The 26,568-nt window shown below is 49.1% G+C and overlaps 1 protein-coding gene across 9 annotated transcripts in view; it reads left to right on the forward strand.

The window, feature by feature from the left end:
- The window catches only part of Pnpla6 (patatin like phospholipase domain containing 6), a 32,130-nt gene extending 25,638 nt beyond the window's left edge, over positions 1-6,492 (forward strand). For 7 of the 9 annotated variants that reach the window (XM_040731087.1, XM_040731085.1, XM_040731086.1 and 4 more), the window contains 8 exons: positions 295-411; positions 497-566; positions 1,013-1,129; positions 3,823-4,124; positions 4,806-4,922; positions 5,132-5,228; positions 5,341-5,450; positions 6,184-6,492. In XM_040731087.1, the coding sequence (XP_040587021.1) occupies positions 295-411; positions 497-566; positions 1,013-1,129; positions 3,823-4,124; positions 4,806-4,922; positions 5,132-5,228; positions 5,341-5,450; positions 6,184-6,246 (993 nt within the window). In that variant the 3' untranslated portion in view covers positions 6,247-6,492. Of the gene's footprint in view, positions 1-294; positions 412-496; positions 567-810; positions 928-1,012; positions 1,130-3,822; positions 4,125-4,805; positions 4,923-5,131; positions 5,229-5,340; positions 5,451-6,183 lie in introns of all 9 variants that reach the window. The other 2 variants (XM_040731088.1, XM_040731083.1) reach the window with 1 other exon arrangement.
- Positions 6,493-26,568: the final 20,076 nt, after the last annotated feature.

The following is a 26,568-nucleotide window of genomic DNA, read 5'->3' on the forward strand; positions in this document are numbered from 1 at the left end:
TAAGGAGATGGGGCTGCAGCCTCCCAGAAGTGCAGGGAGACCTGTGATGATGCCATAGCCTGATCTGGTAGTGGGAGCAGTGTTGCTCTGGAGATTCTGCCTAGATCCTCATGGAAATATCACTGGGACCTGGGATGACCCTTCTGTGCCTTCTTAGCCAGTGACTCTAATCCCCAAACCCAGCTAGAGCAATCATGGTACCGAGTGACAGTCACAACCCCTGTGTGTGCCTGACTGGTCCTGGAGCACTGCTCTGTGATTCTAAGCAGCTCATTCTGAGAACTTGATCCATAGAGCATGACTTCTGTAATGGAGCCTGTACTGGACCTCACGTACCCTGTCACCTCCATGTTTACTGGCTCCGCCTTTAACCGGAGCATCCACCGTGTCTTCCAGGATAAGCAAATTGAGGTATGTCCATCCCCCGCACCTGGCCCTGCCTGTCTCTTCTCATGGGTTTTCGACCCCCTTCTACCTCAGTTTTTCCCCTTCTCAGGACTTGTGGCTGCCTTACTTCAATGTGACCACAGACATTACTGCCTCGGCCATGCGTGTCCACAAAGATGGTGGGTAGCATCCTGCCTGGCTCTGCTACAACCTTGCTGGCCAGCTGGGTGGGGGTGGGCTGTAGGGGAGGGGCAGCTGAGCATCTGGGACGTTGTTAACACAAGTGACCGTCCACCTGGGCCCGTCCACCGACCACTAACCATCACCCACTAACGTCCCGAAGGCCCCAGGTATGTCCGTTTTCAGGGGTGGGGAGCTGGGAGGCTTGTTGGGCACCTCACCCCCTCCCACCATCCCCCACAGGCTGCGTGTGGCGTTACGTCCGGGCCAGTGCCTCCTACTGTCCCTACCTGCCCCCGCTCTGCGACCCCAAGGACGGGCACCTGCTGGTGGACGGGTGTTATGTTAACAACGTTCCAGGTCAGCGAGCCCACGGGCTGGCCGGGCCTCCAAGTGTGTCTGAGCGTGTCTGTGCGTGTCTGTGTCTGTGTATCCCACCGGGCAGGCTCCCTGTGGCGGTATGTGCGTGCCAGCATGACGCTCTCAGGCTACCTGCCCCCGCTGTGCGACCCGAAGGATGGGCACCTGCTCATGGATGGTGGCTACATCAACAACCTGCCAGGCAAGTGGCTGCCCACTCACATCTGCATGGACATTTGTCACAGGCTCATGCCCACGCTGACTCCTGCACATGCAGACTTGAAGGGGCCGGTGCATGTAGATGGGTGAGCTCGGGCGGACACACACAGCCTACACAGGGATACAGACTGTCACATGCATGCTTAGACTCATGCATACAAACGGATGTGTGAGTATATGTGGACAGTAACATGAACATTTGAGAAGTACACATACCAGGCATGGTAGCACACACCTCTGATCCCAGCACTTGGAAGGTGGAGGCAGGATGATAAGAAGTTCAAGATTGCCTGGCAGTGGTGATACTCTTGGGAGACAGAGGCAGGTAGATATCTGAGTTTGAAGCCAGCCTGGTCTGTAGAGTTCCAGGACAGCCAGGGCTACATAGAGACACGGTGCTACCTGAGCTGCATCCCCAGTGTGTCCACTGACTTCACGAGTGCAACGGGAAGTGGATGAGTGGGCAGCTCTAAAAGTGAACCCACTCTCTGGCCCGGTGGTGGCGGTGGCGGTGCACGCCTTTAATCCCAGCACCCAGGAGGCAGAGGCCGGCGGGTCTCAGAGTGAGCTCCAGGACAGCCAGGGCTACACAGAGAAACCTTATCTAGAAAAACCAAACCAAATCAAAAACTCACATGCCAGCCCCAGATTTCTCTCTCTCTCTCTCTCTCTCTCTCTCTCCCCTCCTCCCCCTTTTCTCTCTTCCTCCCCCTCCCCCTCTCCCTCTCCCTCTTCCTCAGACCAGGAGATAGCCAGCTATAGCACACAGTGTGCATCTGGGCCTGTGTTTGACTTTATGAATAAAGGATTTTTTCAATAATTACATATTATTTATTTTCTATGTGTGCATGCATGCACATACCACAGCATATGTGGAGGCCAGAGGACAACTTCTCACAGGAGTTAGTTCTCTCGTTCCATCATGTGGGTCCTTGGGGGTTGAACTCTGGTCATCATGGTTTAATAAGTACCCTACCTGCTGAGCCATCTCACTGGTCCTGCTGCTTCTTCTTGTTGCTGTTGTTAAACCTAAACTGAAGAAGGAAAAAAAAAAAAACCAAACTGGCCCTCAACACAGCTGAGGGTGATCTTGAACTTACAATCTTCCTACATCCACCTCTCAAGTGCCGGGGTTATGGGTGTGAGCCTGCCTTAAAATAAGGTTTTATTGGGATAGCCGTGCCCCACAATCTCTTATCTGTAGTTTCTGTCGTATTACGGCAGCAGGAGTGAAAACTCAGGGCACAGCTGAATGCATTTCTCATGGTCTTTTGCAGAGTTGGCCAGTGCTGTGTGTAGACATATAAACTCTGTCACAACCCTCACGTGGAGCACATGTTAGCAGTGGCCAGTGCTGTGTGTAGACATGTAAATTCTGCCACACCTCACATGGAGCACATGTTAACAGTGGCCAGTGCTGTGTGTAGATATATAAACTCTGCCACACCTCACATGGAGCACATGTTAACAGTGGCCAGGGCTGTAAGTGTGTAGGCGTATAAATTCTGCCACAGCCATCAGGTGGAGCACCTGTTAACAGACCTACAGGAGACCAGCACACTTGGATGTGCAGACACATACAAGCTGGGAAGATGGCTCTGTTGATGACACAAATGTAATAACCTGAGCTCTGTCCCAGCACCCACATAAAAGAGATGGACTCAGTGGTGAGCATCCATAACCCTGGCACTGTGGGGTGGAGCAGACAGGAGGCGTTCCCAGGGCTTGCCAGCCGGCTAATCTAGTGGAGTGGATGAGCTCCAGTGGGACAGCCTGACTCAATAAAGAAGGCACAGGGCTGGATAGACGGCTTGGCAGTTAAGAATGCGCACGGCTCCTGCAGAGGACCTGGATTCTGTTCTCAGCACCCACATCCTCACAACTGCCTGAAACTCCGTCTCCTGGGTCTCCCAATGCCTCTCTGGCTCTGAGCATTGTACACAAAAGATGCACATAAACACAGGCAGATGCACATTCACACACACACACACACACACACACACACACACACACACACACACACACACACACCCCTGGTTTTTCTGTGTAGCCCTAGCTGACCTGGAATTCAGTCTGTAGACCAGGCTGGCCTTGAACTTACACAGATTCACCTGCCTCTGCCTCCTGAGTGCTGGGATTAAAGACATGCATCACTACTACCCAGCCTAATCTCTTTAATTTTTAAGGTGCCAAGTGGTAGAGGAAGACACACAGTGTTGACCTCCAGCATTGCACACAGCACACACAGATGGACATTTGCCGGTACATATTCAGACAGGCCTAGGGAGAAATGCAGGCAACAGGCAGACCTACTGCTTCCCGCAGGGACTCAGACAAGAGGGCTGTGATCAGGCATGTGCGGGTGACATGCGTACCCAGAAACAGAAACTCAAGGATAGCCACACAAAGTTGAATAGACAAGTATTTCCTTGGGCTGGGATTGGCTACAACACAGTCTTTGGAGTACACAGACGGAACTGCCATTCTCACTGGACCAGCTTCTCTTGGCTTCATTTGCATAAATTCCATGTCATTTGCATGACACCGTGATGTTTGCATGCATCCTTCCACACCCCCCTCCCCTGTATTGTATTTTGGTATCTGTGGGACTGGATTGGGCATCCCTGCCCTGCTGGGCCCCTGTTGGGAGAGGCTGCTGACATCTTGGCTCCACAGCGGACATCGCCCGCAGCATGGGAGCCAAAACTGTCATTGCCATTGATGTGGGAAGCCAGGACGAGACAGATCTCAGCACCTATGGGGACAGCCTGTCTGGCTGGTGGTTGCTGTGGAAACGGCTAAACCCGTGGGCAGACAAGGTGAAGGTTCCAGACATGGCTGAGATCCAGTCCCGCTTGGCGTATGTGTCCTGTGTGCGGCAGCTGGAAGTTGTCAAGTCCAGCTCCTATTGCGAGTACCTGCGCCCATCCATTGACTGCTTCAAGACCATGGACTTTGGAAAGTTCGACCAGATCTATGTGAGTAGGTGGGCTGTGGGAAGTAGATCGGTGATTGAACGGTCACGTCTGCGGTAGACACAATGTGGATATGGCGGTGTGTGCTCTGGGTTTGGCTACGTTTGTCGTGTGCCAGCAGCACCGCCTGAAGCGCTGTGTGGCGGTTTCCAGTGCCATCTCTAATGCATGGAGAATGAAAGCAACGGCCAGTTAGTAATGTCTGCCATAGATCTGGAGAGGGATGTGGCATGACCTGAAACTGGTCAGCAGTTGATGCCCATGGAGAGGCCCCACGTTAAAATGTCTGATATCCCTCTGTAATCACTGGAAGCATGTACCATAATACACTAATGTCTGTTGTGGACATGGGACATGACACTATTCACAGATATACTGCTTATTTGCAGACCTTGAAAATGATTTTGCATGTTACCATCTGTGTCACTTGGCACTTGAAATACCACATGGGGCTGAGGGGGAAAGACTGTGGAGAGAGTGGTTGGTAATGTCTGACAGGGATACCAACTAGAAATCTGTGGGGAGGCGTGCTGCATGTCACTCTGAAATAGATTCAAGCCAGGTGCCTGCTCTCCCGGAAGTCAAGCACATAATGGGCATATTGCAGGAAGCTGTCTGTGTCTAGATGCTGGGGCAGGAAATGATGTCATGCATAGTCCCAGCCAGCCTCATTGTTTCTTACAGGATGTGGGCTACCAATATGGGAAGGCTGTGTTTGGAGGCTGGACCCGTGGGGAAGTCATTGAGAAAATGCTCACAGACCGGCGGTCTACAGACCTTAATGAGAGCCGCCGTGCAGATGTAAGCTCATGATGCTTTTGCTAAGGCCAATCTTATTCAGAGATTCCAGAACCCCAAGCCCCTGTATTCTGGAAACCTCAGATGATCCAGTACATCCCTGGGTTTTACTGAGCCCCTTGGTCTTAGGCACCACCTCAGGGTCCCCTCTGAGCTCTTAAGACTCTCAGACTGTCCGCACTTCCAAAGCCTCACCCACCCCCACCCCACAGATACTCGCCTTCCCAAGCTCTGGCTTCACTGACTTGGCTGAGATCGTGTCCCGGATTGAGCCCCCAACAAGCTACGTCTCCGATGGCTGTGCTGATGGTGAGGGGCTGAAGGGACCCTTGAGAGTTCTAGGCCTGGAGATGAGGGAGCATGCATAACTGCAAATACCACAGTCCATGTCTCCTTACCCTGCCCTGCGCTTCCTATCCAGGGGAGGAGTCGGATTGCTTGACTGAGTATGAGGAAGAAGCAGGACCTGAGTGCTCAAGGGATGAAGGGGGCTCCCCCGAGGGCGCCAGCCCTAGCACTGCCTCAGAGGTGGTAAGAATGGACAGTCCAAGCACCCCTGAAGTCCCCAGCCACTGATGGAAGAGAACCGACTAAAGTCTTGGCTATGAGGGGTTGGGGAGAGTGGGGATGCGGGTGACATGGGAACACAAGTTTGAAGATGTGGGGATTCATGTTTTGGGACTGACAGACCAAACCTACACTGGTTTCGTATCTATTACTATGACAAAATACGTTTCAAAGCAGCTCAGGTGAGAAAGGGTTTATCTATCTCACAATTCAAGGCTGCATTTAATCTTTGCAGGGGAGACAGGGAGGCAGGAGTTTGAGAGAACAGGTGACATTGGGCGTGCAATAGGTGTATGCGCGCCTGCACTTAGCCCCCCTCCCCATGCTACAGCCCTGAGTAGGGAGTGGTGCCACCCGAGACAATTAACTTAATAAAGACACCCCCACCACGTGCTTCTAGGACAACTTGATTTAGACACTCCCTTGTGGAGACCCTCCATTCCCAGGGTATTCCAGGTTGTGTCAAGTTGACAATAAAACGAACTGCCACCGTGTGTTTGTCCCTGGACCAGGCAGTGTGTCATGATGCACAAACTGGTTGTTTCTAAGGTGACATTTACCAAGCAAGGCCTGAGATGAGACTGATTTTGAGTGGTGAGGGTTGGACAGGTCTATTTGGGGGCTATCATGTAGATGTCACAAAGTGGGTGGCATTCACCCAGTCTGGGTAACACACATAAATCGTCTGTCCCTACAGGAGGAGGAGAAGTCCATGCTTCGGCAGCGACGCTTTCTGCCTCAGGAGACCCCAGCTCAGTAGCAGACGCCTGGGGACCTCGCCAGGGGAGCCCTGTTCCTGGACCAGGTTGTGGGTGGGCCTGAGGGGGAGCTCACACTCTTATATTCCTGCTGCTATACTGTGACACGCCCTGGGCCCCTCCCCCTTGGCTCCAAGGCCCACACACTGGACTGACATGCCCTGTCCCCGAGGGGAGGGCAGAACTGCACTGATGACCATTGACCAACTATGTTACCTAACCCCTAATAAACTATCACCCCTTTGGAAGCAGCTGGGTCCGTCTTTGTGTTTCAGGGGCTCCTCACCACACTGCACTCAGTATGCAGAGCTGAGCCTGAAGGGCCTGTAGCTCATCCCACTGTAGTGACAACTGATTGTGAGTCCTCTGCATGCTGGCTCTAGACAAGCTGGTTCTTCTTGCCTGACTTGTGGATGCTGTCAGGGTGTCTCAGGCACCCCTTACTCCTATTAAATCCCCACAGCCACTGAAGGGGCACAGAGGGCATTGCTCTCGCAGAGGATCAGAGTTAGACTCCTAGTGGCTCACAACTGGTTGACTCCAGCTCCTGGAGATCTGGTGGCATTTTCTGTCCTCCTACTGTTTCTATACTCTTTTTTTTTTTTCTTTTAAGTATTATGTACATAGTGTTCTGCCTGCACGTATGTCAGCTCGCCAGAAAGAGGGCGCCAGATCTCACTATAGATGGTTGTAAGTCACCATGTTGGTTGCTGGGAATTGAACTCAGGACCTCTGGAAGAGCAAGCAGTGTGCTTAACCTCTGAGCTATCTCTCTAGCCCCTGTTTCTGCACTCTTGTGTGCCTGTTGCCTCTCATACACACTTACACAAAGTGAAACATAAAAAGTTCCCACGGCCTATGCACTGCACCTCAGCTAGTCCTACTGTGTTCAGGGGCTCTATGTGACGGTATATACTACAAACTAAACCCTAAAGGATAGATTGCCACCTCTGCTCAAGACATGGGTATACACAGGGCTGTCTGGAAGTTTCCTTGCAGCCTAGCCTGGTGGTGAAGGCCTGTCATCCCCAGATACTCAGGAGGCTGATTCAGGGAGTCACAAGAGCAAAACCAGGCTGGACTCCAGCGGGAGCTCAAGGGCAGCCTAGGTACCTTATTGAAACCTTATACTGAGATAAAAAGTCAAGAGGGTAGGTCTACAGCAGTACAGAGCCTGCCTAGAGCCAACCCCCAGTGAGGGTCTGAGGGCATTGCTCTGCGATGAGCAAGGCCCCGAGTTTCAACCCTACCAGTCAAAAAGAAAATGTTTCTTGTTTTTTTGTTTCTTAAATGTGACTCCTAAGCATGATTCCTCCTGTGTGCTCAGAAATGGCTACCCAAAATGAGCCTGTCCCCACGAACCCTGATATTTGAGATTCCTGCTTACTGTTCCAGCTTAGGCCATGGAGCCAGACTGCCTTGGGCGCAAGATGGGTTCCCAGCCTGACCTCTAACAGGTAGCCATGGAAAGTGACTGTAGAGCTCTAGAGGTTTTAGTTGCTCCTGTGAGGGAGGGGAGTTGGGGGTGATTTCCATTTCAGAGCATATAGTCCATCGAGTGGTGGAAGATTGGCTTGTCACATTGTATCCATAGTCAGGAAGCAGGGAGGGGGCAGGAAATAAGGTTGAGATAAAAAACCAAAACAACAACAAAAAAACAACTCAAGGTGGGGGCTGAGAGGTGGCTCAGCAGTTAAGAGCGCTGGCTGCTCTTCCAGAGGACCCAGGTTCAATTCCCACGTCTAACTCCAGTTCCCCAGGATCTGATACCTTCACACCAATGCACAGGAAATAAAGTTAAAATTAAAAAACCAAGCCCTCAGGGATGGAGAGATGGCTCAGAGGTTAAGAACACCGACTGCTCTTCCAGAGGTCTGAGTTCAATTCCCAGCAACCACATGGTGGCTCACAACCATCTTTCTTCTGGCCTGCAGACATACATGCAGGCAGAACACAGTATGCATAATACATAAATAAACCTCGAAAAAAAACCAAGCCCTCAGGGTCCTCTCCAGGGACTCCCTTCCTCCTAGCTTCCACAATTGGATAAACAGTGCCATCCACTGGAGATCAAGTATTCCTACATGGGCCTAGGGGGCATTTCACACTGAAACCACAAATTTCTTGGGGCTATGGCACAGGCCTCATCGGATATTACTTGTATAGGACCACAGCCTGGACCTGGGTCCCTTGACACTCAGGTCAAGGCCTTGCCACCGGCTGGTGAAAGACCTTGGAAAATACACAGTGCATCAAATTAACTGTGTGTGTGTGTGTGTGTGTGTGTGAGTGTGTGTGTGTGTGTGTGTGTGTGTGTCCATCCAGCTGTCTGTCTGTGTGTGTGTGTGTCCATCCAGCTGTGTGTGTGTGTGTGTTTGCACTTGTGGTGCTTGTGCACATACAGAGGCCACAGGAGGACACACGATGTCCTACTTTATTGCTCTTTGCCCCATTTTCTTGAAACAGGGTCTCTCATGGAACATGAGACTAGGCTGGTGGCCAGTAAGCTCCAGCAATTCTCCTACTCCACTTCCTTAGTACTGGGGTTACACGTGTTCCATTGCCCCTTCCCCACGTCTTTCATGGTTTCTGGGGATTTTAATCCAAGTCCTATGCTAGTACAGCAACGCTCCTAACCTGCTGATCCATCTGGGCAGCCCTAAACGTACCATCTTAACTGTCTCTTTATTTTTTTTAAAGATTTATTTGTTACATATACAGTGTTCTGCCTACATGCCAGAAGAGGACACCAGATTGAATTGTAGATGGTTGTGAGCCACCATGTGGTTGCTGGGAATTGAACTCAGGACCCCTGGAAGAGCAGTCAGTGCTCTTAACCTCTGAGCCATCTCTCCAGCCCTTAACTGTCTCTTTAAAAAACGTATTCGTTTTCATTTATTGTGCTGGGGCTGTGTGCAAGCTATGATCTGTGTGTAGAAGCAGTCTCAGGGGTTAGTGTTATGCCCAGTCCACAAGACCTCCAGAGAGACCACTAAGGAGCCGACTCACCGAATGTAAACGCACAAGGTTTCTTTATTAAATTCAAGCCTAGGCAGGGACCCCGTCTCACAAACTGGCACAGCAGCCACAGGAGTAGGCCCCGAGCCTTGTAAGCGAGGGATTTGCAAAGGCAAAGATCAAAGAATAGAGTTAGGGGTTCGGGTTCGAAGCTGACTGGCTGCAGAGTCTAGGGGGGTTGGGGACTTTCCAGGGGTTTATCTCTTGTACCATTTGTGCCCATAAAAGTTGTTTCTAACTTTTTGGGTTGGTTGCCCTGGGGCCAGGGCCATTTGTCTCCCCTTACTGCCTGTCGGTTCTCACATAGTGCTGGTTTTGGCCCTGGTTTGGCTTTTCGTTAGTTCTATCTTTTCACCTGTGGGGCTGGGGGTGAAACTTGGGCCATCAGACTTGGCTGCAGGCACCTTCATTTGCTGACTGAGTCATTTTTCCGGCCCCTATCTTAATCTTTCTAAAAGAGATGTATTCATATTTTTACTTACGTGCATATGTCTGTGTGGGAGTAAATGTTCATGCATTCAGGTAACCGAAGAGTCCATAAAAGGGTGGTAGACCCCCCCCCTTTGAGCTGGAGTTACAGGCGATTGTAACCTGAACCACATGGGTTCTGGGAACTGAACTCAGGAACTGAACTGCAAGACATTGTTTCTGTCACTGTGATAAACACCTGATAATGCAGCTTGGGAAGAAAAGGGTTTGTGTCATCTCACAACCCTTAGGTCACACTCTATCACTAGGGATGTCGGAGCAGGACCCTGGAGGCAGGGACAGAGGCAGAGACCATGGAGGATCACTGCTTTACAGGCCTGTTCTTCACGGATTCCTCAGTTTGCTTTTATACAGGCCCACCTATCTGGGTGAGGCATGGCTGGACTGGGCCTTCCTACATCAATTAACAAAAATGTGCTGTAGGCTTGCCCACAAGCCCATGTGATAGAGGCGAGCCCTCAACTGAGATTCCTTCTTTCCAGGTGTGTCTAGGTTTGCGTCAAGTTGACAAAGAAGCCAGCAGAAGCATCAAATGCTTTTAACTGCTGAGCCATTTCTCCGGCCTCTTAACCATGCTTGAAATGTAAAGTTTAGCAACATTCACTACATTTGAATTGTGCAACCTTCTCCATCATCCATTTCCAGAACCTGCTCATCTTTCCAAGCTGAATCTCTGTTCCCATTAATCTCCATGTCCTCCCCAGATCCTGGTACCCAGCACCAGATTTCCTGTCTGTAGGTCTGACAACTCTGAGGACCTTCTGTGTATAGAATCCTCCTGGGTGCGTCCCTTCGAGTCTGGCTTAGTCACCAAGCATCAGGGTTTCCATCTGTTTAGAATGGAACATGTTTCACTTTTCCTTCATTTTTTAGAGCTGAGTGATATTCCATCATGTGACTGGACCACATCATATTTACCCATTACCCACTGAAGGACGTTTGGATGACTTCCAACCTACAGGGGCGGGGGGGGGGGGGGGCCTAGCACATCAGGACCATGGACAGCAGGAGTGCAATCTGAACCGCTGCTGAGACCTCTGCTGTTGCCTCTGAACCCCACTGGATTCGGGGGTGAGGAAGTAGATGAAAATGAAAAGTCAGAGGGCCTGGGAGCTAGCCCAGTGGCTAAGAGTCCTGTTGCTCTCAAAGAGAATCTGGGTTCAATTCCCAGCACACACTGGCTAATTACTACCTCTAACTTCAATTCCAGGGGTTCAGATGCCTTCTTCTGGCCTTGGCTGGCTTCTGCATGCACACAGTGCACAGACTTAGATGCAGGCAAAACACTGCTACATACAAAACAAATTATTTTTAGAAAATGAAAATTCAGTCCAAGCTATGCCACATGGTATTGCCTCCACCCTAATAACCTAGCGTCTTTTTTTCTCTTGCTGTTCCGATCCCATCAGCACCCTTTCTTTGTACTTTATGTATTTTAATTTCACCTTATGTTTATGGGTGTTTGGCCTGCATGTCTCTCTTTGCCTTCAGAGACCAGAAGAGGGCATCAGAGTCCCTGGACCTGGAGTTCTACATGGCTGTGAGCTTACATGTGGGTGCTGGGAATCATATTCAGGCCACCTGGAAGAGCAGCCAGTGCTGCTGTTAACTACTGAGTGAGCCATCTCTCCAGCCTGGTCTTGAACCCCTCTTAATCTTCTAGCCTTCACCACCTGAGATCTGAGAATTTCACCAGCACTGTTAAAGTTCCCTAATCTCTCTTCTCTATGTATATAAATAACTCTGTCACCAATGGTCACCCCTGCAGCCCCCAAGGCCACTATCTAAAGTAACTTCTCTGTTCTTACCAGTCCTGTCTCCTTGCCTTGAAGCAAGCTCATTCTTCACAGTTGACTTCTGTGTGGATCATTTATATTTGGTACTTATTTTAATGTGTGTGCGCTCATGTATGCACACTAGCGCACACAAGTGTGGAGGTTAAAAGAAGACTTTTGGGCTTGGCAGTGGTGGCAGCACTTGGGAGGCAGAGGCAGGTGGATCTCTGAGTTTGAGGTCAGACTGGCCTATTGAGAGAGTTCTAGGATAGACTCCAAAGCTACAGAGAAACCCTGCCTCAAAAAAAAAAATCCATGATCTCACCTGACTCGGGGAAGTTGTGTCACTGTTGCAGCACCCTTTGAGATATGTTGCCATGCTGGTCATTGTTGGGGACCATAGGCTCCGCAGTTGGGAGGGACTATACTATTGCTTTACCAACGTCTTCCTTCATTTTCTGCCACTAGGGGGCTCCCATTGCAGTGTTCAGTGATCCAGCTGGAAGGATGCAGCTTTCTGGAAATGGAAATTGTAAGAATTAATATGAAAGAACTGGGTATCTCCTTGATTTTATTTTATTGGAGGCAGGAGAGGAGGGGAGAAAAGTTATTATGAAACTGCTGTGTAGTTAAAATAAGCTTACAAAACAAGCGAAACAAAAGTAGCAGCTGTGGGGGCACATCTGGAGACACAGGATCGGGCAGGGCACCCAAGAGACTGAAGAACAGTGATAGAAGATTTGAGACCTGACCGGGCAATGGTGGCGCATGCCTTTAATCCCAGCACTCGGGAGGCAGAGGCAGGTGGATCTCTGTGAGTTTGAAGCCAGCCTGGTCTACAGAGTGAGTTCCAGGACAGCCTCCAAAGCAATACAGAGAAATCCTGTCTCGAAAAACCAAAACAACAACAACAAAAAAACCAAATAAAACAAAACAAAAATGATTTGAGATCATTACAGCTCTCAGGAAGCAGAGGTAGTAAGACCTTGTCTCAAGAATAAAAGAAGAAAGGAAGGAAGGAAGGAGTTGAGGATGAGGCCCATTGCTGAAGTGCTTCCTAGCATGCAGAAGGTCCTCAGATCCATCCCTAGCCCTGCATAAACCAGGAACAGTGATGCACAAATGTCACTCTAGCACCTGAAGGTAGAGACAGAAAGATCAGAAGTTCAAGGTCATCCTCAGGTACATAGGGAGTTCAAGGCCTGCTTGGGATATGTAAGCCCCTTTCCTCCTCCCTCCCTCCCTCCCTCCCTCTCTCCATCCCTCCCTTCCCCCCCTTCTCTGTATAGCCCTGGCCAACCTAGAACTCACTCTGTAGACAGGCTGGTCTCAGAGATCCTCCTGCCTCTGCCTCCCCCGGTGTTGGGATTAAAGGCTTGGCCCACGCTACACAGTTTAAGACCCTTTCTTAAAACAAAACAAAAACTTCAGCTAACAGGCTATTCTATTTTTTCATATCCATCCTCTTGCTCTGCCCTTAATTTAAACATTCTTTTGTATATTAAAAATCTTATTTATTGGTGGTGGCATGTGCCCTTAATCCCAGCACTCAGGAGATAGAGGCAGTGATATCTCTGAGTTTGAAGTCTGCCTGGTCTACACAGTGAGTTCCAGGACAGTCAGGGGCACATAGAGAGACCTCATCTCAAAAAACAAGACAAACTTATTTACTGTATGTGTGGGCCTGCACACATTCTAAGGTCAGAGGACAACTTACAGGGATCGGTTCTCACCTTTCATATGTGGGTATCACAGGTTGACCTCAGGTTGTCAAACTCGGTGGTAAGCCCCTTTCCTAGTTGACCCATCTTGCAGGCCTCTTGATTTTAACATTCTGATTTTGCTGTTACTGAAACTCAGCCCTGTGAAAGGAAAAGCTGGAGGACTGTAAAACATGCCAGAGAAAGAAGACATGCAGGGGATATTTGTACCGTTTTAGTTCTGTCCTGCTTGGAAACATTTTAATTTAACTATATAAGGGGGTAGAACCCAGCACCTTACACACAGCAGGCAAGCACTGCACCACTGAGCTATGCCTTGGGCTCTACCGTTGTTAAGAGTCGCGGTGGATTGTATATCTCAGCCTTCACCCTATGTGGTAGGTGTTGTTCTTACTCTGTCTGAGAGACAGAAACAGATCCAGAGGCCCGAGTGACACCAGACCTCAGAGCTGGAGACATTACAGCTTTTAAAGGACTTAATGTTTTAAATTGTATGATTCCGTTATTTCCTTTTCCTTCGTCCCCCTCCAACCTCTCTCTTCTTCGAAAACAGAGATCAACCTCAGGTGCCACTCCTCCTCCTGGACCTCTTTGTTGTTCTTTTGTTTTTGTTTTGAGACCTGTTCTCTGGGTAGACCTGCATGTCCAGAGCTCATTATGCAAGTTTTGAACTCACAGAGATCCTCCTGCCTCTACCTCTGGGATGCTGGGACTTTGGGTGCATGCTGGGAGCTGGAGAGATGGCTCAGAGGTTAAGAGCTCTTCCAGGAGTCCTGAGTTCAGTCCCAGCAACCACATGGTGGCTCACAACCATCTATCATGAGATCTGGTGCCCTCTTCTGGCCTGCAGGCATACATGGAGGCAGAATGTTGTATACATAATAAATAAATAAAATCTTCAAAAAAATAAATTAAAAAAAAGAAGGTGCATGCCAAGAGTCTGGCCTACCTGGTTTGTTGGTTTGTTTGGTTTGGTTTGGTTTTGGTTTTTTTGAGACAGGGTTTCTCTGTAGCTTTGGAGTCTATCCTGGCACTTACTCTGTAGATCAGACTGGCCTGGAACTCACAGAGATCTGCCTGCCTCTGCCTCCCAAGTGCTGGGATTAAAGGCATGCAGCACCAACACCCGATTTCTTTTCTTTTCCTTTCCTTTCTCTTTTTAAGACATGATCTCATTGGGACCCCAGTACGCTAGGCTGGTTGTCCAGTGAGTCCCAGGGAGTCCTGCTCACCTCTCTCTGCTGCTCCAGCACTGGAGTTTCAAATGTAATCCAGCTTTCCACATGGGTGCTAGGCACCCAACTCAGGTCTGCCTGTCTCCACATGTCCTGTGCCACCAGTCAGTGAATGGTGTTGAGAACTGAAACCGGGCCTTCACAGGTGCTAGTCAAGTACTCTGCCATCTCAGCCACGTATCCCTCTCCTCTTTTTTAACACAGGGATTCTTGTAGTCCAGGCTGACCTTGAGTGCCCATCCTCCCTCCCCAACATCCGACGATAGATCACTGACTTTTAGCACTGAATAACACTGCTTTGGATGAGCCCAGGTTCTAGAATCTTAAAAGCAACTCACAGATAGCCGAGTGTCCCTCTTCAGTAACACTCTCACACATTTTATTCTGACTCCTTAATTTGGGAAAAAGCTAAAAATATTAACAAATCCAGCCTTACTGAGAATTGGGTTAAAAAAAGCTATTGAACCAGAAGATGACAATCATTTTCAAATCTGGTCTGTGTGTATGTGTGTGCATGTAGGTATGTGTGGGTATGTATATATGGGAAATGTATGTAGAGGCAGGCACGTGTGTGTACGGAGGCCAGAGGTCAGCCTTGGGTGCCCTCGTTCAGGAGTTATCTGTCTTGGTGTGTGTGTGTAGGTTGCATGAGTGTGTGCAGGTATGTGTGTAGGTTGCATGAGTGTGTGCAGGTATGTGTGTAGGTTGCATGAGTGTGTGCAGGTATGTGTGTAGGTTGCATGAGTGTGTGCAGGTATGTGTGAGTGCTTGTGGAGGCCAGAGGTCAGTCAGCTGTCTTCTTCCAGTGGCTGTCCACATAGAAGTGTGGGGACAGCATAGGGGTTATGGGGAGAACAGGGCAGACCTGTATTTACTGACATGGAAATATTAGTCAGCATATTGTTCTGTGGGAAAGGAAGCTGCAGGGACATCGAGTCTGGGTGGATTGCAGAGGTGAGGACTGTGAATGAGGTCCGAGCATGCAGAGCTCGCTGCAGTGAACTCCCTGTGCTGGGCTCGCCAGCGCCAGGTGTGCTAACTTAACCGCAGGAGGGGCGTCTAAGGAGGGAAGTCTGCAGTTTCACTGCCATCCTCTTTGCCCCTTTCAGAACGAGGTTGTTCACTATCTAGGAGAACGTGTAGAGCCCCAGGAGGTGTCTTGTTATTGAGGTGAAATATTGAGCTTGTGACCTCAGTCTTCGCCAGGGTTGTTTTTAGTGTTTCACTTTCTTAAATGAAATTGGGGTGGAGATTTCTCTTCCTCCTTCCCGTCCTGCTCTTCTCTCTTTCAGGTAGGTTTTTGTTTTGTTTTGTTTGAAGACAGGGTTTCTCTGTGTAGCCCTGGCTGTCCTGGAACACTTGGTGGAAAAGGCTGGCCTTGAACTCAGAGATCTGCCTGCCTTTGCCTCCCAAATGCTGGGATTGAATGTGTGTGCTACCACCTCCCAGCTCCAGTGGGTTCTTAATATGTTGCTTGGGATGACCTTGAATTTGAGATCCTCCTGCCTCAACCTCTGGAATTCTAGAATCACAGGTGTATACCATACACACCAACTTCTTTTCCCTCCCTCCCCCCTCCCTCCCTCCCTCCCTCCCTCCCTCCCTCCCTCCCTCCCTTCCTCCCTCTCTCTCTCTTCCCCCTCTTTCCCTGTCTTCCTCCCTACTTCCTTTAAAAAAAACTCATTACATTGATTTCTTTGGGGGATATCTGTGCAGCAGCAAGTGCGTGAAAGTCAGGTAACAATTTATGGGAGTTTGCTCTCCTTTCACTATGGTTCATGAGTGTTGAGCTCAGGGCATCAGACCTTTGCAGTGACTGCTCTTTGAGAGTCCTGTTTACCTAGGGTGATGTTGAACTTCTGAATCTCTAGCTTCCACCCCGTAAGTGCTGGGACCACAGCACCACTATGCCTGGCTTATCCAATACCCAGGTCTCCTTGCGGGCTAGGCCAGCGCTCTACCAACTGAGCCACAGCCCCAAGCCCTTGGGAATTGCTTCCCATTCCCGTCAAGGTGCTACCGAAACACATGAGTGAGGCCATTCTTTCGGTTCCTCTGTTCCCGTTCTTAGGAAAAACAAGCACTGAACTTGAAAACAGCAGCTCACAGTTGAGTGGTTTCATTGTAGTGCTCGGAACACTTGGCTAAGTTGTTCTGGAAAAGTTTAACGGCACCTCCAGCCATGGGTGGAAGGCCTTGTTTTGTAGCACAGGTGGAAACTATTAGACAGGAGAGCTGACGTGCTACGGAGGACACAGAGCATGTCGAGGATGTGTGAAGGTTCCATCACAAGCACATTACCCCTCCGCAATCAAACAGCCACAAACTACAGCACTCAGGAGGTAGAAGCAGGGGGATGAGAAGTTGAAGGTCACCCTTAGTGACTTGGAGGCCAGCCTAGGCTACATGAGACCCTGCCTGCCCCCCCCAAATTTAGGGCTGGAGAGATGGCTCCGTGGGTAAAGCGCTTGTCACCTAAGTGTGAGGACCTGAGTTCAATCCCTAGAACTGATGGTAGGAGAAAACGGACTCCACAAAATTAGTATCTGCCCTACACACACACACACACACACACACAGAGAGAGAGAGAGAGAGAGAGAGAGAGAGAGAGAGAGAGAGAGAGAGAGAGAGAGAGAGAGAGAGAGAGAGAGACCATGGCATGTGCTGTGCATGCCTACTTTCACAGGAAAACACACAAGATAAAACCTATTCCGTGTGGGACTTGGTGGCGTACTCTTTAATCCCAGCCCTTGGGAGGCAGGGACAGGCAGATCTCTGTAAGTTCGAGGACAGCCAGGACTACACAGAGAAAACCTGTCTTGAACCCCCCCCCACACACACACTTTTTGTTTGGCTTCTAAAAAAAATAATGGGGCTGGGTGTGGTTTGAACACCTTTTAATCCTAAAGAAAGACTAGGAATTAGACAGACTCCCTGATAAACAGCAGATAGGGAGAGGAGCCAGGGCTAGGTAGTAAAGGTGGCAAGTTTCCAAGATGTCAGCTTCTTCCTCACCCTACTGACCCGAGACAAAAGCCTAGCAGCTTAAAACAAAGGCCCCTCGGGCTTTTGTCTCTGGCCAGCAGGACCCTGCTGCTGCTGCTGCTGCTGGGCTGGGTCAAAAAACTCAAGGCCTGTGCAGGACAGGAGCAACGGTTGTGGACCAATCAGCCAGCCTGTCTTCCTTCAAACTGACCAACCCTAAATCAGGCAGGAAGACCCTTCAGGGATTTCGCAAGCCCAGCCCTCCCAGGAGAGGCTGGAATTTGGGGCCTCTCCATCCTTCTCTCCTGTGTCCCTGCTTGTGTGTGTTGCCTCAAGCCTGACTCACTGCTGAGTCGGTCTGTCTGCTGTTTCCAGTGCTGGAGATTTCCCCATGCCATCTGCTGTGCTAGAGAATTTCCTGCCCTTTCATTCTTTAATCGGCAGAGAAATGACTGTATTTCTAAGGCTTAGGAGGCAGAGGCAGGTAGATCTCTATGAGTCCAAGGCCAACCTGGTTTATACAGCAAGTTCCAGGATAGCCAGGGCTGCATAGTGAGACCCAGTCACCAAAAAGTAAAGCAATTCACTTTTTATATTAGTTCACAACCTTTATTTATTTAGTGTGTGTGTGTGTGTGTGTGTGTGTGTGTGTGTGTGTGTGTGTGATGCAGAGGACAGCTTGCAGCAGTCAGTTCTCTCTCACCATGTGGATCCCAGGGATCTGGGTTATCAGGCTTGGCAGCAGCCTGCCTTTGCCTTCTTAGTTTGTGTGTTTGTTTTTAACTAGCTGAGCCATTCTGCAGCCCTCCATCCCCTGCCTCACTTTAATGTCTCACTGTAGTGTGCAAATGCTTTCCAACCCTCTGCTTCTGTGATGTTTTTATATTGGTTCTAAGGTGATTGGTCCTGGGGGGTGGATGCAGGACTAGGGGGGATGGGACGAGGGTGAGGTGGTGGGGGGTGGGGAACCACACGACACTCCCCAAAGGTGTGGACACACTGGGAGTCATTACTGCAGCAATCTACCATGTGAGCCTCCCTGCCTCATAGTTTCTGCTTCTTGTCTGTTCATATTCATAAGTGGTGATTTTTTTTTGCATGACGGCTTATTTACCTCCGTGCAACAAGAGTGTTGAGTGTGTGTGTATGTGAACTTATATGTATGTGCTCATGTTTGTGTATGCTTGTATGTATTTGTTCATGTGTACTCATGAGTATGTGTGTGTGCTTGTATGTGTGTGCTTTTTTATGTATGCTCATGCATGTGTGTGTTCATGTGTACTCATTAGTGTGTGTGTGAGCGGCACTTGTATGTGTGTGAGCATACACATATATTGTGTATGCTCATGTATATGTGTGTTCATGTGTACTCGTGTGTGTGTGTGTGTGTGTGTGTGTGTGTGTGTGTGTGTGTGTGTGTGTGTAGAGACCACCTAGGTATAGCTCCTCAGGAGTCATTTTCCTTGTTGTTGTTTAAATCTTCTTTTTCTTTCTTCTTTTTTTTTATTTTTTGTTTGTTTTTCAAGTTCTGGCTGTCCTGGAACTCACTCAGTACACCAGGCTAGCCTTGAACTCACAGAGATCTGCCTGCCTTTGCCTCCTGAGTGTGGGATCAAAGTCTGCCCTACCACCATGGCTAGCAGTAGGCTTTCATATGGGTGCTGAGGATCCACCTCAGGTTGTTACACTTCTGTAACAGATACTTCATGGACTGAACCACTTTCCCAGCCCGAGACATCTTTTCCTACTTGTTCCTTTGACAAAGGCTCTCACTATGTAGTTCAGGTTGGCCCCAAATTTACCATCCTCTTGCTGTGTTGTATGGATGACCTGGCTGTTCTTAAGTCCCCTTCTCTTCCCAACACTGATAATTGTGACTGTGTCCCTAGAATGCAGACTCTGTGATGATGGGATGGGATCTGCCTTCTTGTCTGCCTTTATCCCTAGCTCACAGCACATAGTACATGCTCTGTGAGTCTACACAGTGGGGTCAGCGAGCTGGATCAGCAGGGAGAGCAGTTTGCTGCCAGGTCTGCAGCCTGAGTTCAGGGCCCCCATGTGCCCCTCCACAGAAGGAGATAACAGTGTATTAGTTACTTTCATGTTACTGGGACAAACTACTAGGCAGAAAGAACGGAAGGGAGTACAGGGTTAATACTGCCAATTTGACAGGGTCTAGGAGGTAAAATCTCTGGGCACGTCTGTAAGGGAGTTTCTAGACTGAGTTAGCTGGGCTGTGAAGAGCCACTTTGAACCCAGGTGGCACTGACCCATGGGCTGGGGTCCCTGGTGGAATAAAAAGGAGAAGTGGAGCTAAACCCCAGTATGGGTGCAATCTGTCCACTCCCACCACCCACTTTCGCCCCCACAATTGACTGTGCTCTTGAGCTGTGAATCCAAATAAATCTCTCCTTCCTTTAGTTGCTTTTAGTCAGGTACTCATTATGCACGTGTGTGTGTGTGTGTGTGTGTGTGTGTGTGTATGTATGATACACATAAGTGCAAGCAAGAGGTCTGTGCGCTGGACCCACCCACCCATGTGAATCACTAAATAAGAAAATGCCCCCACAGGCTAGCCTGCAGGACACTCTTACGCGAGTATTTTCTCAATTGTGCCTCTATCCTCTGTGATAACTCCAGTTTATCACATTGATGGGGTTTGGGGAGACACTGACGCCAGGACACCAGGTGATTCTAGATTGTGCCAAACTGACAGTTAATCTGACTACCACAGCTCAGAAACAGACTCCACAAACGTCAACCATTCTACTCATGATTCTGCCAAAGGCAGAACTTTGTAGCTAGCGGACTCCTAACAGACCGGGTCTCTCGGTAGTGAGCTTCCTGTTCAAGGAAGAAACCAAAGACAGACCCGGCTCTTTGAGCCCTGGCTTAGGCTTTGGACTCTCTGGTGTTGAAGGTTCCTTTTTTTTTTTTTAAATATCTGATTGCAACAGAGGGCTGGAGAGACATTTGATGGTTGGGAGCACCGGCTGCTTTTCCAGAGCACGCAGGTGGCTGCTTACAACCGTCTGTACGTCCAGTTGCAGGGATTCAGTGCTCTCCTCACCTCCATAGGCTCTCGAACACAGGCAGCCTATACATATACACTTAGACACTCACGAGTACACATAAAATAAATATGTTTTAGAAAATCCCCAGAGGACGTTCATTTTGGGGGAGAGAAGGGAGATGTAGAAGGTCAGAAAGTGAAGCCGGAGAGAACAGGTTCGGGGAGAAAAGGAGGGTGCTAATGGGATGGAGAGAAGACTAGGAGGGGCCATCAGACTTCAGGGGAATTTGCACTCTCATCTCCCCGACCCCCAGGCTGACCCCAGATTTGCTATACTCTGGAGGGTGACCTTGAACTTCCAGTGTTCTGTCTCCACGTCTGAGTGCCATGCTGACTGACAGGTGTGCACCACCACAGCTGGATTTATGTAGGTCTGTGGTGATGGAACCCAGGCTTCGTGTGGGGCTAGGCAATGCTTTACTGAGCCACAGCCCTTGACCTTGCTTTTTTCCACAGTTACTAAGTCACTGCTTGCTTTTTTCTGCCCAGACACCTCCTCCCACCAGAGGAATGGAGCTAGAGAAAGCGTTGAAGAGGACAAAATGTTTCTTCTCATCAAGGACACACAAATGACCAAGGACACACCAGGGGAGTGCCGTACCCTGCCTGAGCTGTTCCAGGATTGACAATATGCATGAGCATGACACACAGAATACATGTGTGTGAGTACGGGTGTGTGTGTGTGTGTGAGCATATGTGTGTATGAGGGGCACAAAGGTATTTGTGTCCATGAGAGAAACCAGGTGAAATTATTGGGTATATTGATAAACAAGGATGCGTTGGTTGACAGTATTTCAGTAGTATGTCCACTACATGTATGTATGCTTATTTTACATATTTGTGTGTGTACGTGCATGCAAACACGGATGAAGCCAACTTCAGGTGTCATTCCTCAGGACTCCATCTTCCTTGTTTTTAATCTTTTTGTTTGTGGAGACAGGGTTACTCTGTGTAGCTGTGGAGCCTGTCCTGGAACTTGTTTTTTTGACAAGGCTGGCCTTGAACTTACAGAGATCCTCCTGCCTCTGCCTCTTGAGTGCTGGGATCAAAGGCGTGTGCAACCACCACCCAGCCATTTTTAATCTTTTATTACAGCTTACTTATTTATATATGTGCGCATGTCCAGAAGTTAGATTAAAAGTTGCAGGAGTCAGTTTCCTCCTTCTACCATATGAGTCCCAGGGATCAAACTCAGATTGGTAGTCTTGGTGGCAGGCACCTTTACCCCCTGAGCCATCTTGCCTGTCCTATCTTGTGTTTTGAGATGCTCTCTTGCTGGTCTGGAACTTGCCAGTTATGTTATACTAGTTGGCCCATAAGCCCTACCAATCTGCTTGTCTCTGTCTTCCCAGTACTGAGATTAGAAGCACATGTCACCACACCTTCCTTTTCCTTTTCCACGTGGGCTCTGGGACTCAAACTCAGGTCCTCATGCTTTTATAGCAAGCACTTTACTCACTGAACCAACTCTCCAGCTCTCTTATTATATAGACATAGGATCTCGTGAAGCCCAGGCTATCCTATCTTTTCTGGTGTATCTGAGAATGACTTTGAACTCCTAACTCTTGTGCCTCCATTAATTGAGTTTTTAGATGACAGACATGTAGCCACCATGCTGGTGCTGTGTGGCCCTAGGGTAGAATCCAGTTCTTGGTATACACCAGCTGGACTCACCCCAGCCAGAGTGAGTAGCCTTTCAGATCACCTTTCCCTTTAGAGATTACCCGTGTCCACGGATCCCACAGATGCTGTTACTCCTGTGTCCATGGATGCTCCAGATCCTGTTACCCCTGTGCCCGCTGATCCCACGGATGCTGCACTGAGCATGTACAGATTTTTCTTCCTTGTTATCACTGCTTTGCAAGCACAGTTGAACATCCATTTGCACCCCATTAAGAATCGTCTAGAGCTGGTTAGCGGTGGCACACGTCTTTAATCCTAGCACTTGGGAAACAGAGGTAGGTGGATATCTATGAGTTCAAGGCCAGCCTGGTCTACAAGAGTGAGTTCAAGAACATCCAGGGCTACACAGATAAACCCTGTTCAGAAAGAAAGAAACAAAGAAAGAAAGAAGGGAAGAAAGAAAGAAAGAAAATCAAGCATCTAGAAATAGTTTCTAGTCTACAGGAGACAGGTCTGGAATCATGGAATCAATCTCTCTCTCTCTCTCTCTCTCTCTCTCTCTCTCTCTCTCTCTCCCTTCTGAGTGATGGGATTAAGGGTGTGTGCCACTATGCCCAATTGCTCGCTCTTGAGGCTGAAGTAGAAGAGGGGGAGTTGGGGGAATTTGTGGCTAGCCGGAGCTACAAAATGAGTTGAGATCAGCCTGAGCATATAGCATGACACTGCCTCAAAAACTAAACTCAGGCCAAGGACATGGCTCAGCTGGTAGAATGCTTGACTAGCGTACCCAAAGCCCTGGGTTCAATCCCCGGCACCACATAAATCAGGTGTGGTGGCACTCACCTGTCACCCCAGCCCTGGAGAAGCAGAAGCAGAAGGACAGGAAGTTCGAGGTTAGCTTTGAGTGCATGAGACCCTGTCTCAAAGCTCTCAAGTCAGGCTAGGGACCCAGATCAGTTCAATAGAGCCCTGGCTTAGTAGGCAGAAGCTGTGCATTCCATCTGCAACAGCCTGTAAGCACACTGTGGCGGTGCACACCTGTAATCCTAGCATTTGGGAGGTAAAGGCAAGCACTTTACCAACTGGGCTGTCTTTCTACCCTATTATTATTCCGAGACCAAGTGTTGCTATGTAGCCCTGGTGGCCCTGAACTCATGATCCCCCTGCCTCAGCTTCTGCAATTCTGGGATGATAGTCATGTGCCACCTTACCTGGTCATGGGTCACTTCTTTAAAAAAATTGTTTTGGGGGGCGTGGGAAGGTGTCATGGTGCCTGTGTACTGGGGTCAGAAGACCGTCTGCAGGAATCGGTTCTCTTCTACCACCATGTGGTGCCAGGGACTGAACTCTGATTACCAGTTTGGTGGCAGGTGCCTTTACCCACTGAGCCCCCTTGTAGGCCCACTCACTTTTTGTTTTGTTTTGTGTGTTGAGGCAGGGTCTCTCCACATACCCCCGGCTGTCTTGGAACTCACTGTGTAGACCAGGCTGGCCTCGAACTCACAGAGATCCACCTGTGTCGCTACCACCCACCTCCATTCTCTTCTTTCTAGCACTGAATGCTACATAATTTCCTTGTTCATTCACTTACTGACAGGTGTCTTGGGTCATTCCAAATCCCACATGATTTTGTATCTCTGGGCTGGATAGTTTTGTGTCAACTTGACATAAGCTATGGTCATTTGAGAGGAGGGAACTTCAATTAAGAAAATGCCTTCGGAAGATCAGGCTGTAGGCAAGCCTAGAGGCCATTTTTTTAACTAGTGGTTGATGGGGGAGGGACCAACCCATTGTGTGTGTGGCCATCCTTGGGCTGTTGGTCCTGGGTTCTGTTAGAAAGCAGGCTGTGCTGGGCGTTGGTGGCGCACGCCTTTAATCCCAGCACTCAGGAGACTGAGGCAGGCGGTTCTCTGTGAGTTCGAGACCAGCCTGGTCTACAAAGCGAGTTCCAGGAGAGTGTCCAAAACAATACAGAGAAACCCTGTCTTGAAAAACCAAAGAAAAGAAAAGAAAGAAAGAAAGCAGGCTGAGCAGTCCATGATGAACAAGTCAGCATCCTTCTATTGCTTCTGCATCAGCTCCAGTGTCTAGGTCCCTGCCCTCTTTGTGTTCCTTTCCTGGCTTCCTTCAGTGACAGACAGCAATGTAGAAGTGTAAGGCAGATGAACCCTTTTCTTTCCAACTTGCTTGTTGGTTGTGGTATTTCATTGCAGCAAGAGAAACCCTAACTAAGACCCACAACAAGGGGAATGTGGGCTGGAGAGATGGCTCAGCAGTTAAGAGCACTGGCCGCTCTTCAGAGGACTGGGCTTCGGTTCCCAGCCCCCAAAGGAGAAGCTCATAACCATCTGTAACTCTAGTTCCAGGGTATCCAACAATGTCTTCTGGTCTCATTAGGCACTGCATACAAGTGGGGGGCAGACATCCATGCAGACAAAATACTCATATACCTAAAAAATATAATAAATTTGATGACATAACCCAACACTTGGGCAACAGGGGCAGGTGGATGTCTCTAAGTTTGAGGTCCCCTGATCTACACAGTTAGTTCTAGGCCAGCAAGAGCTACATTGTAACGCCCCATCTCACATATAAATAAGCTGGGTGGTGGTGCCCGCCTTTAATCCCGGTACTCCAGAGGCAGGCAGATCTCTGAGTTTGAGGCCAGCCTGGTCTACAGAGAGTACCAGGACAGTCATGGCTATGTAGAGATGCAGAGAGACCCTGTCAAAAAACAAAACAAAACAACAAAAACCCAAAAAACAAAAGCAAAACAAAAAAACTGAACAGGACCCAGTTTCTGGTGGTTTACTAGTCATTGTATCTGTATGTTACAAACTTCTGGCCTCCTTGATATCCTTTGGAGACCTGAAACTGAATTCGTGCAAAGTGACACTAGCCGTCCTCATCCAGGCCCTCATCAAGTGTTCCCATCTCTGTCCCTGGGATCTTCAGCTTCCTAGTTGTGAAAGGCAGAGAGATCCCATGTATTTTCAAGGCCCCACCCCCACCCTCCCACTCCTGCCCTCCTGTGTACATTCATTGGCAAGTTCTGTCAATGCTGAGTCCCTGCATTCTTTCTGGCCCTAAAACCACACCCTAAGGTTGGCCTCCTTAATGGAGCCTGTGTGGTTCCCTGGGTACCCGTAGGAATGTCTTAGAAATGGTGGGTCCCTTAGGGCCAATTCGAAGCTCATAGGTGTACATGGGTACTCCTGGAGCAGATGCTCAGCTGGTCTCTGTCACTAGCTCACGTTTGGTCGCCACACCCCCTTCCTTGCCTCCCCTCGTTGTGCTAAAGGATTGAACCTGGGGCCTCATACGTGCTAGGTCAGCGTTCCACTGCTGAGCCCCGCCCCCAGTGTCTCAGGGGTGGATTCTAGGCAGATGCTAGTCTTCTGAGCTCCACCCCAGCTCCCTGGCAGTTTAGAGGCTCTCCCAACAAAACACACTCCTCATACTATAGAGTACTTTAAGATTTTTATTTATTGTTAGAGAGCTTGTATTCATGAGTGCGGGTGTGTATGCTGCCACACAGGTGTGGCGGTCAGAGGAGGGAAGAGGACAGCTTGCAGGTCTTGTCCCCAATCCCGATGACTTCTGTTTGATCCCCAAGAGCCACATGGTGGAAGGAGAGAACTGACTTCTCCAAGCAGTCCTTTGAGAGACACACATGCTAAACAAATAAAAACCCAATTTTTAAGAATTAAGGAAGCATGGGGCTGGAAAGATGGCTCAGAGATTAAGAGCACTGACTGTTGAGATCCTGAGTTCAATTCCCAGCAACCACATGGTGGCTCACAACCATCTATACTGAGATCTGATACATAATAAATAATTAAAAAAAAAAGAATTAAGGAAGCAGCTGGGCAGTGGTGGCTCATGCCTTTAATTCCAGGACTCGGGAGGCAGAGAGAGGTGGATCTCTGTGTGTTAGAGACCAGTCTGGTCTACAAGACCTAATTCCAGGACAGGCTCCAAAGCTACACAGAGAAACCCTGTCTTGATAAAAAACAAACAAACAAAAAACCCAAAAAAGGATAAGGAAGCATTATATTAATTTTACTTTTAACTCTGCATTATAAGCTCAAGTCCACTCATTGCTTTGATTGTCTCTGTTTTCCCAAAAATGCCCCTTTTCTATTTCAGGGCCCACCTTGGATCCGAAATGGGTTTTGTGTGAAACCTGGGGCCACAAACAGGCTAAGCTGGGCCATACTCACAGGCCCACATGTCACATAGTCAAGTCTCCTCAGATTCCTTTTGACTGGAACAGTTTCTCCTCCTGTCTGATGCTCTTGGCAGACTGGAATGAAGTTAGGGTGTGTTGCAGGACCCCTCTGTCTTTCTGTCTCTGTTTCTCTCTCTCTTCCTCTTTCGTTTTGACAGGATCTGGAGTCTCAAA

Source organism: Mesocricetus auratus, unplaced genomic scaffold, assembly GCF_017639785.1.
Source record: "Mesocricetus auratus isolate SY011 unplaced genomic scaffold, BCM_Maur_2.0 Super-Scaffold_100025, whole genome shotgun sequence".
Lineage (NCBI taxonomy): Eukaryota > Metazoa > Chordata > Mammalia > Rodentia > Cricetidae > Mesocricetus > Mesocricetus auratus.